The sequence below is a fragment of the Poecilia mexicana genome, unplaced genomic scaffold (genome assembly GCF_051168715.1).
Source record: "Poecilia mexicana isolate PSO_F unplaced genomic scaffold, ASM5116871v1 scaffold_9, whole genome shotgun sequence".
Taxonomy (NCBI): domain Eukaryota; kingdom Metazoa; phylum Chordata; class Actinopteri; order Cyprinodontiformes; family Poeciliidae; genus Poecilia; species Poecilia mexicana.
The window spans coordinates 21,037,139-21,053,074 of NW_028263378.1; the positions used below are offsets into that span (position 1 = coordinate 21,037,139).

At 36.7% G+C, this 15,936-nt stretch overlaps 2 protein-coding genes across 2 annotated transcripts; both read left to right on the top strand.

The window, feature by feature from the left end:
• The first annotated feature begins 419 nt into the window (after positions 1–419).
• Positions 420–3,228, top strand: cunh9orf85 (chromosome unknown C9orf85 homolog). The gene is made up of 4 exons (XM_015003777.2): positions 420–731; positions 1,330–1,436; positions 1,976–2,089; positions 2,494–3,228. Exons 1-4 carry the CDS (start codon positions 630–632, stop codon positions 2,714–2,716), a joined length of 546 nt encoding a protein of 181 aa, XP_014859263.2. The 5' UTR covers positions 420–629; the 3' UTR covers positions 2,717–3,228.
• A 3,192-nt stretch (positions 3,229–6,420) lies between these two features.
• On the top strand, positions 6,421–15,335 carry gda (guanine deaminase). The gene is made up of 14 exons (XM_015003810.2): positions 6,421–6,626; positions 7,850–7,938; positions 8,135–8,306; positions 8,760–8,847; positions 11,305–11,410; positions 12,522–12,549; positions 12,643–12,750; positions 12,885–12,992; positions 13,086–13,183; positions 13,401–13,468; positions 13,648–13,794; positions 13,906–14,024; positions 14,123–14,150; positions 14,245–15,335. The coding sequence occupies exons 1-14, from the start codon at positions 6,498–6,500 to the stop codon at positions 14,310–14,312; spliced, it is 1,356 nt and encodes a 451-aa protein (XP_014859296.2). The 5' UTR covers positions 6,421–6,497; the 3' UTR covers positions 14,313–15,335.
• The last annotated feature ends 601 nt before the right edge of the window (positions 15,336–15,936 follow it).

Sequence of the window (15,936 nt, forward strand, 5' to 3'; positions counted from 1 at the left end):
TTTAAGTACTTTTATTCACATTGTTTCAATAAACACCATTATTAGTTCTCTAAAATTAATATTAGTGTATGAAAAAATGTGTCACCATAACCAGTAAAATAAAATTAAAAATTAAAAATAAAAAAAAAAACTATCCCAAAGATAGTGTTTTTTAGTGGCAGGCTTGCCACTTACAACATGGCGCCCGCTCTGACGTATTTTTATTTCTCTAGGCTGTGGGACACAGTGTCCGTGTCTACTCTTCTACATCTATGTGCGACAGTGTGACAATGTTATTGACGTTTAGTTCAGCCAATCAGAAATTACTATTGGAACAAAAAGCTCAATCTGCATCCACCGGGGCTTTCACTATGCAACTATGTTGCAACCTAACAGGTGACGTCATTGAAAAACGCTTCCTATTACGCCAAAGTTTAAATAATAAATAAAGGTGACATTATATACTAGTGCAGCAAAACCATAGGCTACACTGTTTATCTTAATATCTTTAATTAAAATGGTCAGTGTTTTGACCCCAAAACGTTTTGTGACGTACTCCTTACTGCTTCCGGGTTAAGCCTCTCCTCCGCTGGCATGCTTGTTGGATTTTTCAACCAAAACCAACGTCGTTTAGCTAAAGAGAAAATAAAATGAGCTCTCAGAAAGGAAACGTATCTCGCTCACGAGCTCAGAAGCATCAAAACAGCACTGCCTTCAAAAACGACAAGTACGGAGCGACTGCACAAGTGAAGGTACGTCAGTAGCCTTCTTTCAACATTTGGTTACTTTCATTGCTTGATATCTTGAAAAGAAAGAAACCATATCATGTCTTCCTAAATTGCAATTCAGTTACCTTATTTATTTTATTGAAGAAAGAGTGGAAAAAGTGGCTCTAATTGGTAAAGATCCGTTTGAATGTAAATTAAGCTCATCTATCTAGAACCTAACCCTTAGCATTACGCTACCATCACCATGCTTGGCAGTTGGTCCAGTTTTTTAAATCTAATAACTCCAACAAACACTGGTTCTTCTTTAGCTTCTGGTTTATGATAGGCATAGACTTCTGTGGTGAACCAATTTTATTTCCTGTTAGTGTGTCAGTTTGGATTAGATGGTACTTCCAAGAGGAAAATAAACACACACCACAACTAGTTTTGGAAGGGATGCAGAAGCACCGAAGCCCAGGACTATCATAAACCAGAAACCAACAAAGGACCACAGTAATTGTGCATTAATTTCACCCCAAAACAGAATGAGTTGTTAGAATACATCTATTTAGATTAGCACTGTGCATTACTATATCTCATTCTAATATCCCCACATTGTCTCGTTTATGATTTTGAACTACAGAAGGCGAATTCAAAGATCCATGATGGACTCTGTCAACACTGTAAGGGTGTTCTTGAGTGGAAAGTCAAGTACAACAAATACAAGCCACTAACACAACCCAAAAAGTGGTGAGTACGTACGTTTAGGCCCCTCGTTGATTTCTCAAAATGGTTTAAATAATTGAAAGGATTGTTTTGTCTGACAATTATAATAGTAGAAATCTGGACTCACCCACAGTTAGTAAAGATGTGGTAAAAATTATTATTTCACATAAAATTTTGTTTGGATAGCGGTCCGGACTGTTGAGATGTTGAGCTGATCTGCCTTTTCTGAAGTAAAATGTTGAAGCCCATTATCTGCTGGAAGGACCAATAAGCATGGATGTCAATGATCAATAACATTTTTCCTTTTCTATTCATAAATTCAATTTCTAAATTGGGACTTGTTTTTTTTTTAAAGCGTGCTGATTCCACATTGTTAACAAAAGGTTTTCTGTCTAAATGTGGCCTGTCACAAAAACAGCAACACAAGACTTCAGGGACCCAACAGGCACATTTAATACACCGTTGGCACATTTCATTGTCATGTGTGTGCATAAAATCTTTTCCGAAATTAATTTATTACAATCTGTGTTTTTTTTTTCTTTTCTTTTCTTTTTCTTTTACAGTGTCAAGTGCTCTCAAAAGACAGTAAGGGATGCATATCACATTGTTTGTAAGACCTGTTCGCTTCAGCTTGAGATCTGCTGCAAGTGTGGGAAGAAAGAAGACATCATTATTCCGTGAGTGGATAAAATCTTTCTGTGTTTTGATCTGACCTAAATTCTCTTAAAAAAACAAACAAAAAACAGTCTGGTCTGAAGGCAGGAAAGTCCTTTTTTTTTTTTTTTTTTTTACCATTTGCCCTCACGCCAGAGATGCGTGGCAACATGTGTAAGGCTGCCATCTTCTGGACGATAAGACACATTAACGCTGATTGTGAGAAAAATGACTGAATCAACCTGGCTCATAATTGTATATATCTTCAGCTTCATTTCAATTGCTACAAAAATATTTTTTGTTCTAAAACTTAGGAATTGTTTTTTTTTTTTCCAGATTTAAAATAAATAAATAAATTCCCAGTCCTCATTTTCTGCTGCAAATGAGCGAAACAAAGAGATTAATTTCTGTTTCTGCCCCTGTTTAGGGTGAACTCACACTTAGACAAGAAGGAAGAAGAAGACGAAGAGAAAATGAAAGGACAAAGTCGAGGGAAAGAAGAAGATTTTGACTCTGATGACGATGATGATGATGATGATGATTTTGACAACCTTGAGGATGAACAAGATGATTTGGACTCGAAACAGAAAAATTCACCAAAAAAATCAGAAATTTTTCCAGACGTTTCTTTGCTAAATGTTAAAGATTAATGTTTTTGTTTTTATGTTTTTCAAAATTTAGACTGACTGAGGTTTTTGTTATTGCCTCTAAGAAGCTGAAATGAAAGAAAGAAGCTGGTTGTTGCAGGAAAACAACTTGAAATCTACATTAATCTCAGTATTTCCTTTTTTATTAAAACATTGTTTAATTTTACTTAAATTTTCAAATACCAATGAAATGGCAAAATCCTATACGTTGAAAGACCCTGTTTTGTTTTGTAGTTTGAAAATTTTTAATTTTTTCATAATTTATAATGATATCTTTCAACTTTCTGGCCACAGGATTTTTTTTAGCAACCAGTTTTCTATTAAAACATTATAATCCAAAGCTAAAACTTCTTTTTTTTCAGTAATTCTTTCCTACATTCATCAAACAGAACCTTCATATCATATAACCTGTTTATTGCCATATCACTTTCCTAGAAATTAATACACAATGGTGAAGCTAAAGAATGTGATGCATAGTCTCCAGCTTTTTTTCGAAATAAAAAGTGTGAAAAGTGCGGTGTGTTGTCATTTCCCTTTACGAGGACACCCAAGATCAAATCAAGTTCGACCAGCTTGTTAATGGAGCAAATTGCCAAGATATTTAGGTATGGTCACTATTTTGTTCCAAATAAACAACAGAGTCACAAGAAATGTGTTGAGAAACAAGGATTGACTCCCAAAGCTTTGAGAAGAAACAAATCGGAAACTACAAGGAATATATGCCGCCATATTTAAGACCTGGAACCTTACATAGAGCCCAGAAGTGCAAAGTGTACTGGAAAAAGTCTGCATCTCTCTAATGTTTTATCAACATTTTGGACTGAGTTGGAGCATTGCATTTGTTCAGTCATGAAATTAATCTTTAAAAGTACATCTTGCCTGTTGATGGCGTGGATAGCAGTTTCATCGGGGACAGGACAGCTGGTCAGAGTTATATGGCTGGAAGAAAGGCTGTTGTAGGCTGCAAAGGACTTGACATTTGGGAAAAAGTTAACTTTCCAAAAATAAACTTCCAAAACCCTAACAATGGAACGGCTTTGATCATATCCATATTCGTGAGTGAGAATGGGACCAGTCAAAGCCCAGACCTAAATTCAATTGAGAATCTGTGGCGAAATGTCAAACAGGATGTTCAGAGATGCTCTAAATCGGACTGAGCTTGAGCTACTTTGTAAAGAAAAATGGGGAAAATTGTCAGTGTCTGGATGTGGGACTCTGACGGAAACATACTCTGACAGATCTGAATCTGTAATCGCAGCAACGCATTGAAAGGATTTGCGCTGGAGGCCTGATTACAAATGGAAAATCGTCTTTTTTTTTATGTGTCAAATTTTTTTCAACCCCACAAATTATGTGCGACTTTGTGCCGGTGAGACACATGTGGTTTCATCAGATTATACTAAGGTTTGTCATTGTAATGTGACAAAATACACAAAAACTAATATGAATAGCAAGGCTCTGTAGTTTGTGTTAACAGCTGAGGTAGTCCAATTCAAATATCTTTTTTTTGTTGCATGATTCACAAACTGTTGTCAGGGAGATCTTCATCAACATCCCTTCTCTGCTTCTTGTTTTTTGGGTCTCATCCAGGCACACAATGTACAATTGCAACAGACTGAACACACTTACTGGAATCCATGGACTAACATTACAGTAATTGTAATTGTTCTTACAGTCTATCATATTTTGACACGCAGTGCACTTAGACATTGTTCATGGATGCTTCCATTTCCAAAAATAAACACATGTTCTCATACGTCATGTGGGCTCGGTAAATTAAAAAGCTATTTCCTCACCAGGGAGCAACACTGAGACGAACATCCGCATTAGTCATGGATCTCATTTTACTTACAGCCTGATGTCCTCACATGGTTCTCTGACACACTCATGACTGAAATCTTGATCTTGCTGAAGATGACTAAGAAGGAAAAGTTTACTGGGGAACTTCCATGTGACAAATACTACCCCAACTTTAAGCCTGAAGTTTAGAGAACAAGATCCAGTACTGAGCAATTTTAGTCTATGATTAAGGCTAAGATATCATTCTCAGAGACATTGTGCTGTAGTGCAGCTTAACAGTTTAAGCTTCTTTGTCATGAAACTCCACCAAATATGGTTAAATAACACTGCAAAAAATGAGAGGAACGTATAATCTACTAGTGAGATACAACGAAATATCTGCAAGTGCAGTATTGTAGTAATGAATGTCCTCTTCTGGCGATAGACTAAACATATAATGTAAATCAAAAATGTCAATGTCTGGCGTTTTTGCCAGACACTGACATTTGTGACATTTGTGATGTAAAAAATAACATGATCAATAATTTCAAGTCTCTTTCGTGTAATTTGACATTGTTCATGCGCGAATAAACTTAAAAACAAATATGTTTGAAGGAAAAGTTTGATAAAAAAGCAGCAACCACTTACCTGTGTAAGTGTGCGCACTATTAAGCCAACACTTGGCTTAAAGCAGCCTTTGTTTAAATTTCAGCATTCAGTCTTCTAGAAAAGGATTCCATCTCTATGAATTGCAAAAGTTATCAATCAGACCGTGAAGACCTCGCCCATCTTCAGGTGACTCCATAGATTTTATGTTGAATATGGTTCTGGAGTCTGGATTGTGGTTTAAGCCATTTCAAAACTTTAATTTCCCTCAGCAGTTTTTAAGCTTGCCCTTTCTTTCATTTTGGAGAAAACATCCAGTTTTTGTAATATCACTGAAGTCCCATATTTTCTCCACTTATTGACTGTTTTCAGTGTATTGCTGTAAGTAAATAATGCTGTGGATTTTTTCCCCCCCATATCCTTCTGCTGACTGATACCTTTGTATAATTAGATCTTTTTTGAGGCTCTTTGCTAGCAGTGGCTTTAGTTAAAGGTTGCAAATGTGAAAATGCCAGACAAATTTAACTATGCACTTTAATTTTGTAGTACAATGATTAATATTTTATGATGTTTAATTAATGCTAGATCAAGATTTTAATTTTTTTTATTGATTGTCCACCGACAGCAAGTTGTTCTTTAAAATGAAGTAATGTGTCATCCGGTTTATCTTCCTGTTGCTTCATTTTTAGATTACTGCTGATTGCCACTTCTGTTGGTAACTTTACTGGCATATCTGTCAATGAGGGTGTCACAGGAAAGTTACATCATTTCTGTTTTTCAGTTAAAAGCATGAAATGTATTTGTTGTATTGATTCATTCCTGACAGATGGTAACATTTCAAGCATTTAGTTTGTTGATAAATATGGTCCACAGGTACATGAAACCCAAATATTCTGTTTCTCAGAAAAGTAGTAGTACATAATCGACAATGATTGTTTGTAGAGAGTATTGAAAAATATGCGCTGTGTAGCATATCCACTGAATATTTGGCTTTTTTTTTTTTTGCAGGGACTGCAATGTTTTATCAACATGTTGATCAAACTAAAATATTACTTTACACCTAAATCTGTCATAATTTGGGGCTGAACTATGCAAGTTACTTTTCCCCCAACTTGCAAAAACGGAAATTGGCACGTCCACGCTTATGAAACTCGCTGATCACTGTAACTTATGATAAACAACGAATTCATGCTGCCACGCACGCACACACGCACCCACACCCACACAGGCTTCCACGCTGCTTCTGATTGGCTGCGGATAGTCTCTGCGGTCAGGTGAATAAGAACGCCTCCTCGGGGGTGGGTTGCCTATATAACTCGATTTTTTTTTTTTTTTTTTTTTGCGGCAGGCAGCCTTCGTCTCGGCTCTGTTTGCACATTTACGCTGCTCTGGTGGAAACATGAAAACTTCTAAGAAGTCTGTCACCGACATTCGGTTCGTTTGCAGGGGAACATTTGTCCACTCGACCGCTGAGGAGGCGCTGCAGATCCTGGAGGATGCGCTTCTTGGAGTGGACTCAAAGGGAAAGGTTTTGTAACTTTTGATACATCTTGGAATCATATTTATTACGTTTACTGTTAAAAAATGCATTTGATTTAAAGCTTGAGCAAAATATAAAATACACACTGTTAGAGAAACATAGCCTTGCTCTTCAGAACTGGGGTTAAACAATCTTGTCATGTAAAAATCGCCAAGATGAACTCTTGACATGTCCTCTCGATATACCGGGTACAATGAGAGCTCTAAAATAACTAGATAATATGTGTAGTAATTGGTTTGTTACTGGCTGATTTTCAAGATCTGCCCAAAACAGGAATTTATTAATTGTTGAAAAGTGTTGTAATAAATCTTCCACTGACGCAAAAATAGAATAGAATAGAATAGAATAGAATAGATTAGAATAGAATAGACTTAAAGGGAATTTAGGCGTACCAGAAGCAAAGTGCACAAACAAGTTGGAGCATGAAGATTCACATTTAGATTTGACAACAGAAAGTAAAACAATAACAAAAGAGACAACTGAACTGTAAGTGAGATCTGCTGAAACAAACAGCCTGCTCCTGTTCTGCCAGAAGTGATTACTTCCACTGTAATTTTGATTATTAATTAAAACCAACGTAAAAATATGGAGCAAATGTGTTAAACTCTAGGCCTGGGAGCCAAATCCGGCCCACCACGATTATTTATTTTGGCCCTTTAGACTCTAGAGGACCGCATAAAGAAAACCTTTATTAATAGTTGTGCTCTTAAGCAATATACCACCAAACAATTCAAAGCAGTTTTTATCTGTATATTGCCAAATTACACCAACATGAAAAGATGTTCAATATTATTTAATTTTTAAAAGTACTCATTGAATGTAGGGACATCTTTTTCTTAATATTTTAACAGTTTGTTAATGGGTAGTTTTATCAGTGTATTCCGTCACAACCAGTTCTCGTGGCTGAATGTTTATGTATGTCCATGTATGTGTACAAGTCTCTTTAAATGGACAACTCTGCCTATTAGCTTTTAGTTCTTTGTTTGTCTTGATGGACATGTTCAAGGCTTAGAAATATATATTATATATATATATATATATATATATATATATATATATATATATATATATATATATATATATATATGTATTCGCATTAGCTTTACTGAAGCTAATGCGAATACATTAGCTTCAGTATGAAGCTGCATGAACTGCTTTAAAATGATTGTGTCATTCTCTTAACTCTCGCCTGATTCATATTTTTCCATCAGATTGCGTTCATTGGGGAAGGTACAGACTTACAGAGACTGTCTGAGAGCTTTGGATTTAGCTCATCTGCAGTGACACAGCTGGGACAACAGTGAGTAAAAGTGTGAATCACTCATGATGCAGAACTATTCAGGGCAGTTGCTCCATAGATGAAAATTTAAATAAATGTAGCAATAAAGAGAAATTATTAATTTTGCATAGACACCAGATGTTTTTTTTTGTTTTGTTTTTTTTTTTGCATGAGGGACACATTTTTACAGCTTGCTCATATTTTGCATATCTTGCAGTGAGTTCTTTATGCCTGGAATGATAGACACGCACATCCATGCACCCCAGTACAGCTACACAGGCACAGCCCTGGATATGCCTCTCCTGCAGTGGCTCAACACGTACACCTTTCCTGTGGAGTCACGCTTTCAGGACTTAGACTTTGCGAAGAAGGTCTACACCCAAGTAGTGGTGAGTTGGCATGCACATTTAGGCATTTTTGTCAGAACCTCCTTCGTGAATAAAAGACATTCAATGACATTTGTGGCAATTGAACAATCTATTTCACATGTCCAAACTTGAGGTGGTTTACGAGGTGGGTCATATGACTCACTACCCAGAGCATCATTCTGCTGGATGGTGGCGAAGCTCCTTAGCTAAAACCATATGTAATAATTAATACATAAAAGTTTCCCAGATGTAGTTTGACATATTCATATTCATTGTTTACAAATGCGAAGCTTTACTCTATGCATGAAAACAAGACAGGAGCTAACCCATGCAAGAACCACTACTGAGTCAGTTGCATAGGTTGCTAAATGTTTTTGTGTTTGTTTGTGAGGACAGGTTAGCGGTTTTCATAAGAGAAATTTTTTTACTGCACAGTAATAATGTTATTATATAACTCTTGGATTTTCTTCTTAGAAAAGGACTTTAAGAAACGGAACAACCACTGCGTGTTACTTTGCCACCATACACACTGATGCGTCTCTTCTGCTTGGTCAGATTGCAAGTAAGGTGTAAAACACACACCCACGCACGCACGCACGCACGCACGCACGCACGCACGCACACATTTGAATGCAAAGCTATGTTTTAGAAACAACTCATCTGTTTTAGTGGGGTTTTTTTATGCAACTGGTGGTATGTTGTTCTCATGAACAAGAGCAGCAGATAGTACGAAAAACAAGAATAAAATATAGCTGTTAAACTGCACACACTTGACGTCAGTTTTAAAGTGAACCTGAAGCTTTTTAAGGTCTGATAACATTTTTACTTAAAGTGGTGAGGGAGGGGCAAGCCACAAAAATATCATTTGTCCTCCGAACTTTCTTATTAGACATCTGATGTGTCTCAGAGATCCGTCTCTCGCTACATAACATATCTCAGCTAACTTCCTATGCAGAGCAACTTAAAAAAAAAATTGTGGTCAGATACTACAAGTCTATGCTTCTTTCTGCTACGTGCACTATTCATATTTATTATTGAGTGGATGAAATAAAAAAAATAAAATGACATGAAATGAAAGGAATGTGATCATCACCTGCTTCTCTGGTTGTAAAGGTCACATCGCATTTTCACTTTCATTTGACGTATTTATTCTCCATCTGAGGTGTCTTCGACAGCAGAAAAGTCTTTCACCTTTATGCCTTGTTCTTATCGTCTCATCTCACTGCATTGCACAACGATGGGCATATTCTGCAAATGTACGGCAGGCAGCCTTAAGCTGTCGTTTTATATAAGCGGGGTCATTGAACCTTCAACTTTGTACTTTTCGGGCCCAACTGTATGTGAAAAACTGTCAGACGTCAGCACATGTCTTTGGCTGGGCAATCAGTTAAATTCAGTTTCCGTTTAATTAGATTGCCTCAGTGTTGAGTTAAAACGACACCATCTTGAAAGTATACTGTAATATATCTACTGTATGTATCTGTTCTACTCTGGTTAGAGATTAAGTTTCTGGTTAGATATTAAGTTTCCATAGATGTTTAAACAAGCATTCCATGTTTTTGCATGTGTCTATCCCACTGTTTCATAATAAGAGACACACAGATGTAATAGACAAGGATCGATTAAGCCCCACTTTGCGTCCCAGATCCAGGATTTTGTTTTCACCCTTGGTACAAGGTCAAAAATTATTGCCCTCCCTCTGTTTCTATTTTTTCTTATGCAGTCCAGAAAACAGGGACTTCTAACCAGCTACAGATAGATAGACTTTATTTACCCAGTTGCGAGGCTGTGATAGTAGTATACTACTCTAGTAAGAAGTATCTTGAGAAGTGTGGCTTGTTTTGATTAGAATTAATTTGTTGTGATCCCTCCTCGATGACTTATGGATGAACATGTTGAACAAGTTTGGACAGTTGGCTCATCATCCATTACAGGATTGTTGTTATTTGAAACACAGTTGCCAAGAAATAGTCTTAAGTGCTTATTTGCTTTTAACAAGTAAACACTGATATTAAAGTACTTAAAATGAGACTCCTTCCCAGTTCATCTTGTTCTGCAGTTAGCTTACTCATGTACGTCTCCACATCTCATAAATAAAATGACCAGCAGGGAATAAACTAGTTCTTATTACTGGAGAAACAGAAATTCGAAATATCCACTTTAAGCCTAATCTTTCAGCATAATAATAATAATACAAATGTGTAGTATACAAGTTTCTATAATAGCCAAATTATTATAGAAATAAATCTGTTATTGTCTTTCCACTCATACCATATGACACTAATTAGGAAAAGCTTTGAACGGCTGCAGATTGGAGTAAGCTTTTAATTTTACCGACGTTTCATCTGACTGAAAATGATATAAAATCATATTCAGTAAATTAGAATATGCACTTTTGGAAAATACCAACCGGTATTACACTGGTAGGTAAAAAGAAAACAACCCTTTATTAAGCCTACATGTCCTTAATTGGTCTTATAAAACATTGTATTCTTAATTAGCATTTTTTCATAAGTTGTATAGGCGCATAAAAAAAAAATCCTCAACAGAAATACAAGCGTTAAGACATCAGTCTGTGTATAAATAATCCTATATACTGTAACATGTTTCACTTTGTGAACTGAGTTGCTGAAATGCATGAACTTTCAACAATATTTTAATTCATTGACTTTAATAATATTGATTGTAATATTACTTGGTGTGACCCATAGAGAATCTAAATATTAGGGTTATGGCAAGGAGGCCTTTTAATCTTAAAGACTTGAAGCTCATCAAAATACAAAATATAAAATAAAAGTGAACATAAAAAGAATTTAACTGCTGCAAGGACATACAAGTCTTTTTGTTTTGTTTATGTAAATAATCTTTAACCTCTTTTCCTATCAGAAATAAATATCTTGGCTAAATGAAAGTAACTTACCATCTAAATCTTGCAGGAGTATGAACAATTTTGATCACAAAGTACTACAATCACTGCTGTTTATTACAACGTAATGTATTGTTCCTATTGCATTTGCAGATGACTTTGGCCAGCGTGCCTTAGTAGGGAAAGTGTGTATGGACAGAAACGACAGTGTGAAGCATTACAAAGAATCCTCTGAAGAGTCTCAAGAAGAGACCTATCGGTGAGTGTGCTGATCTGGACCTGGGAAGCAGCATGTACACTTTTCAAATTTTATTTTAATTTGCTTAGATTTATTTTGTGTAGGTAAACAGTTTCAAACACACTCCAGATGTATTTCAGTGAGAAATGCTTTATCTTTAGGCTACCACTTTTTTTGATGCGATACATGACGCAACTGAAAAACAAAGAGCTGGCTAGTTTGAGAGGGGAAAAAAACCCAAACCATTAAACATCCAGCTTTACAACTGGTTTAGGATTTTTATCCTGAAAATGCCTTTCACCAAGTCGATGTGTCTATCGGGACACAGAGTCAAGCTTTCATTTGACTGTATCCAAAATGTGTTACTTATCAAAACACTGGCAGATTTTGATATGAGCCATATAGGCAGTTGCCCAGGGCAGCATTAGGGCTGAGGTTTGGGGGAAACATACAGTGGATTTTTAAGAACCAGCACTGTATTCGCATCATAGCCAAACCAATTATTTAGGAAGGAAGCAACACTTTCTATCGAAAACACCAAATTACTATTATTTATTGGAAATCAGCTTTTTTTCTGAATCCATGTTGGCATGCTGGCTTCAAATCACTGCTCACTGTTTCTATGTACCTGCATGTGTTTTCTATTCAGTACTGATGTGTGTGTGTTTGCGTAGTTGTTTGCACCTTGTGTCTCTGTTTTGTCCTGTGATGGCAGCAGACAGAATCAAGATTTCTAAAGTGGAGAAATTCCCTGAGGGAGCCACTTTAGTTATAGCAGATTAATTCAACAAAGCGGTTTATAATCTTTAATGAGTTGCTCCTCTCCTAATCTGGAACATTTTAAACCTTGATGCTTCAGACTGTCTTTGCAACAACGAGGCACATCTTACGGAAGTGGGCATTAACTTCTACACCTTTCTTTACTGTTTAACGTCAACAACACTTTATTTTACAAAGAAAGTGCATCCTATTCTGATTCAGAGGCAGATTGTATTTTTCATAACAACTGTGTTAGCCAAACAGTTTTTGTCTCACACTTATCTCGACGTAGCTACACAATGAACTGTGAACAAGATGTGTTGCACCTATTTATTTGATTATGCATGATTTTTCTTTTCTTTTCTCTCAAAAGGTTCATCAAAGAACTACTGAACAAAAAGGTAGGATCCTGTGAAAGAGTCGTAACGAAACCGGTCAGCGCTGTTGTCTGACTTTACTGTTTTTGTGCTTGGGTTGGTTGGTGGTCCTAACAGTACCCCCTGGTGAAGCCAGTGATCACTCCACGTTTTGCACCGTCCTGCACAGAGGCCTTGCTTGCCAAGCTGGGAGAAATGGCTAAGAATAACAAGCTGCATATTCAAGTGAGTTAACAGTGGCAACCTGATCACAGATGATTTCTACTGCAGAACCTAAAGGGATTGTTTATTTATTTATTTATTTATTTATTTATTTATTTATTTATTTATTTATTTATTTATTTATTTATTTATTTCAGAGTCACATCAGTGAAAATCTTGAGGAGGTGGAGTGGGTGAAGGAGCTGTTCCCCAATTCGGAGTCTTACACAGACATCTATCACAAATGCAACCTTCTCACAGACAAGGTAAGAGCCCAGTCCCGTTTACGTTTTATCAAACTTTTGGTAAAACGTGAATGCTTGCATAAAATCAGACAAACTGTTCCTGATGCCTTGCAGACTATTATGGCCCATGGCTGCCACCTCAGTGATGAAGAGTTGGTTCTGTTCAGGAAAACAGGAGCTGCTTTGTCCCACTGTCCCAATTCAAACATCTCGTAAGTTTTTACTCAGAACCGAGATAAGGTCAGACATTTGTACAGATTTTATCTTAAAATTAGGACAGTAAGACATGCAATATTATTGTTTAATCATTGAAGCTGAATAAACTGATTCCAAAATAGACAGATGGTGGTAAAAAAAAAAAAGGCCAACGAGACGGTCCACACAAAAAAGAAGTTATTATTACAGTTGGTGATCTCTCTGTTTAACCAGCTTGTGCAGCGGAGTGCTAAACGTGCGCAACGTCCTGAATCACAAGGTGAAGCTGGGGCTGGGTACAGGTGAGTGAAAATGCTCGACAACAATATAAAGTCTGAGCAGGTATTGCAGGTCAACTCAGTGTCAAAAGAGGGAACGTTTTAGAGTTTCTTTGATGTCCATCAAAAGTTAAATGAAGTTGCCTTGTCCAAGATACATATCAGTGGTTGCCTTTCAACCTCCTCTGTTTGTCCTCCATCAGACGTGGCAGGAGGCTATTCACCTTCCATCCTCGATGCTGTGCGAAGAGCCCTGGACTCGTCCAAAGTCCTCACCATCCAGGACCCAGAACACAAAACACTGAGCTTTGAGGAGGTCTTCAGACTGGCCACACTGGGAGGGAGTCAAGGTGAGATCCAAACACAAATAGCTATTTGGCAACAGTTGTATCTATAGATATATAGACTCTCTACATTGACTTGTATGGTGACAATCAAACTGTTGTTTTTTCTGTTCGCAGCGTTGTCCCTGGATGAGCGAACAGGAAACTTTCAGGTGGGAAAGGACTTTGATGCCTTGAGAGTTAACGTGGCTGCTCCAGGTGGACCCATCGACCTAATCCAAAACGAGAAACCACAGGTAATGTGGGAGATGTCCGCGTATGTTGACACATAAAGTGCTCAAAAGCAAAAACGCCATCTAAAGTATAACAACAATCTGTAATCGTTGGCTTTCAGATTCTTTTGGAGAAGTTCTTGAATTTGGGTGAGCTTCCGCTTCTTTATGTATCTTGTCATTTCTCTTTGTTTCAGTCTCAGTTCTCATATGCGTCTCTCTTCCCTAACATGCCCTTTGGCAGGTGATGATCGAAACATTGTGGAGGTGTTTGTAGCTGGGAAGAAGGTGGTGCCTTTCAGTGAGCCATGAACAGACAGGACTTCTTCCTTCCTCACATCGGTGTGAAAGAAACAAACACACACTGTGGCTGCTTCAGCTATGTTTTTGCACAAAAGTAAATTAATGAGAGTAAAGGGATATTTTTTAATATGTATATTTTAGGACAGAGTATGTGATTTGCTTCATCTTTCTTTAGCCTGTATGCTGGACTTTTGATTGGGAAGCAAGGGATATATTAAACAGCAGGAAGTTTGTGCAGATAACTGGCTAATAATTAGCCAGTGTGTTTTCTATGTTTGGCATTTTTGCACCTTCGCCATGCAGCAAATAACTCTCACCAGAACAAAAAAACAAAAAAGCCGACCTTATTGCCTTACAGCTTAATTTATTTTGCCATACCATATTAGAGGAAGTGATAACATAGAACTTGCTGCTTTTTATGGTGCAAGAACTGCGGCAGTTTGATGAAGCCATTTTCATGGACTTCCTGTAGAAAACGTTTTTGTGTGTCGAAGGCTAAATTGTGCTCTAATGGACACTCCAGCTAATTCAATCATTCAAGCATTTAAAGCTGCAGAGGTGCAGGGATTGTGTTTTTAATGTGTCCTTGATACTTCTCTTTTGATTTTGTTGTGTTAAAGTGAAAATAGAAATGTTTTCAAGCACTCTTTTCTAAGATGTTCAAGAATTCAAATCGTCCTCGTGGCCTTATCACATAACTGTTTGTGATTTTCTTTTTATCCTAAATCTAATCAAAAATTTTGAAAAAATGTTTGGTGTGAAGATGTTTGATTCAAGGGAATGTACTCCTAAAGGATTCTTTTCTTTTGTTTTGTATTTTGTAATATTTTTACACGCACTTTTTTAATTATTAGGGAATTAGACTATGTGCACTTTTCTTTTCAACAGTATTTAAGTCAAGTTTGCTTTTTATTGAAGAAGTTGCTAATTTAATATTCACGCAAGACACAGTCTGAATCATTTTACAGGAGAAGGTCACACTTTTTGATCTGTTACACAGGATAAAATATAAATAAAGGAAGTCACAGAGGCTGTTTTGGTTGTATTTTTATGTTGACTGGCCGTTGTGGTCTATTACAATCAGAACAGAAACTTTGCTGTGTGTCTGCACTGTCTGATACACATGGAGAGGATTCTGTTATGAATGAACCTGTGGACTGAACCTATCATTGGTTTTACTAATAATGCAAATCTAATCCACAATGTATTCAATAATAATAATAATGCAAAAAAAAGAAAAAAAAAAAAAAAAACGGGGGGAAAGATGTAATACAAGCCCAGCTACTAGAGGGCAACAAATGTTGTCCGGTTCAATACTGCTCCACGCTGGTTTAAACCTGTAGTTCAGATTGTTTGAATTGGTGTCCTGTGAGATAATAGTAGTCATTACCTTACTTGCAGAAGACAGATGTTTTATCAAAGAAAAAAAAAAAACAGGATATTTATCTTATTAGAGGAAGGTTAGCTTCACTAAACTAAGTAATTTTCAGTCACGGTCAAACTTAGAAATGTCATGCCGGTGTGAGCCAGTGCTTTGGGAGCTAATGGTAATCTTCTTTCCCACTTGAATAGTATGAGAATATTTGGAGCAGGTTGCTTTTAAACTTCAACATTTCCCTTTGTAACTTCAAAT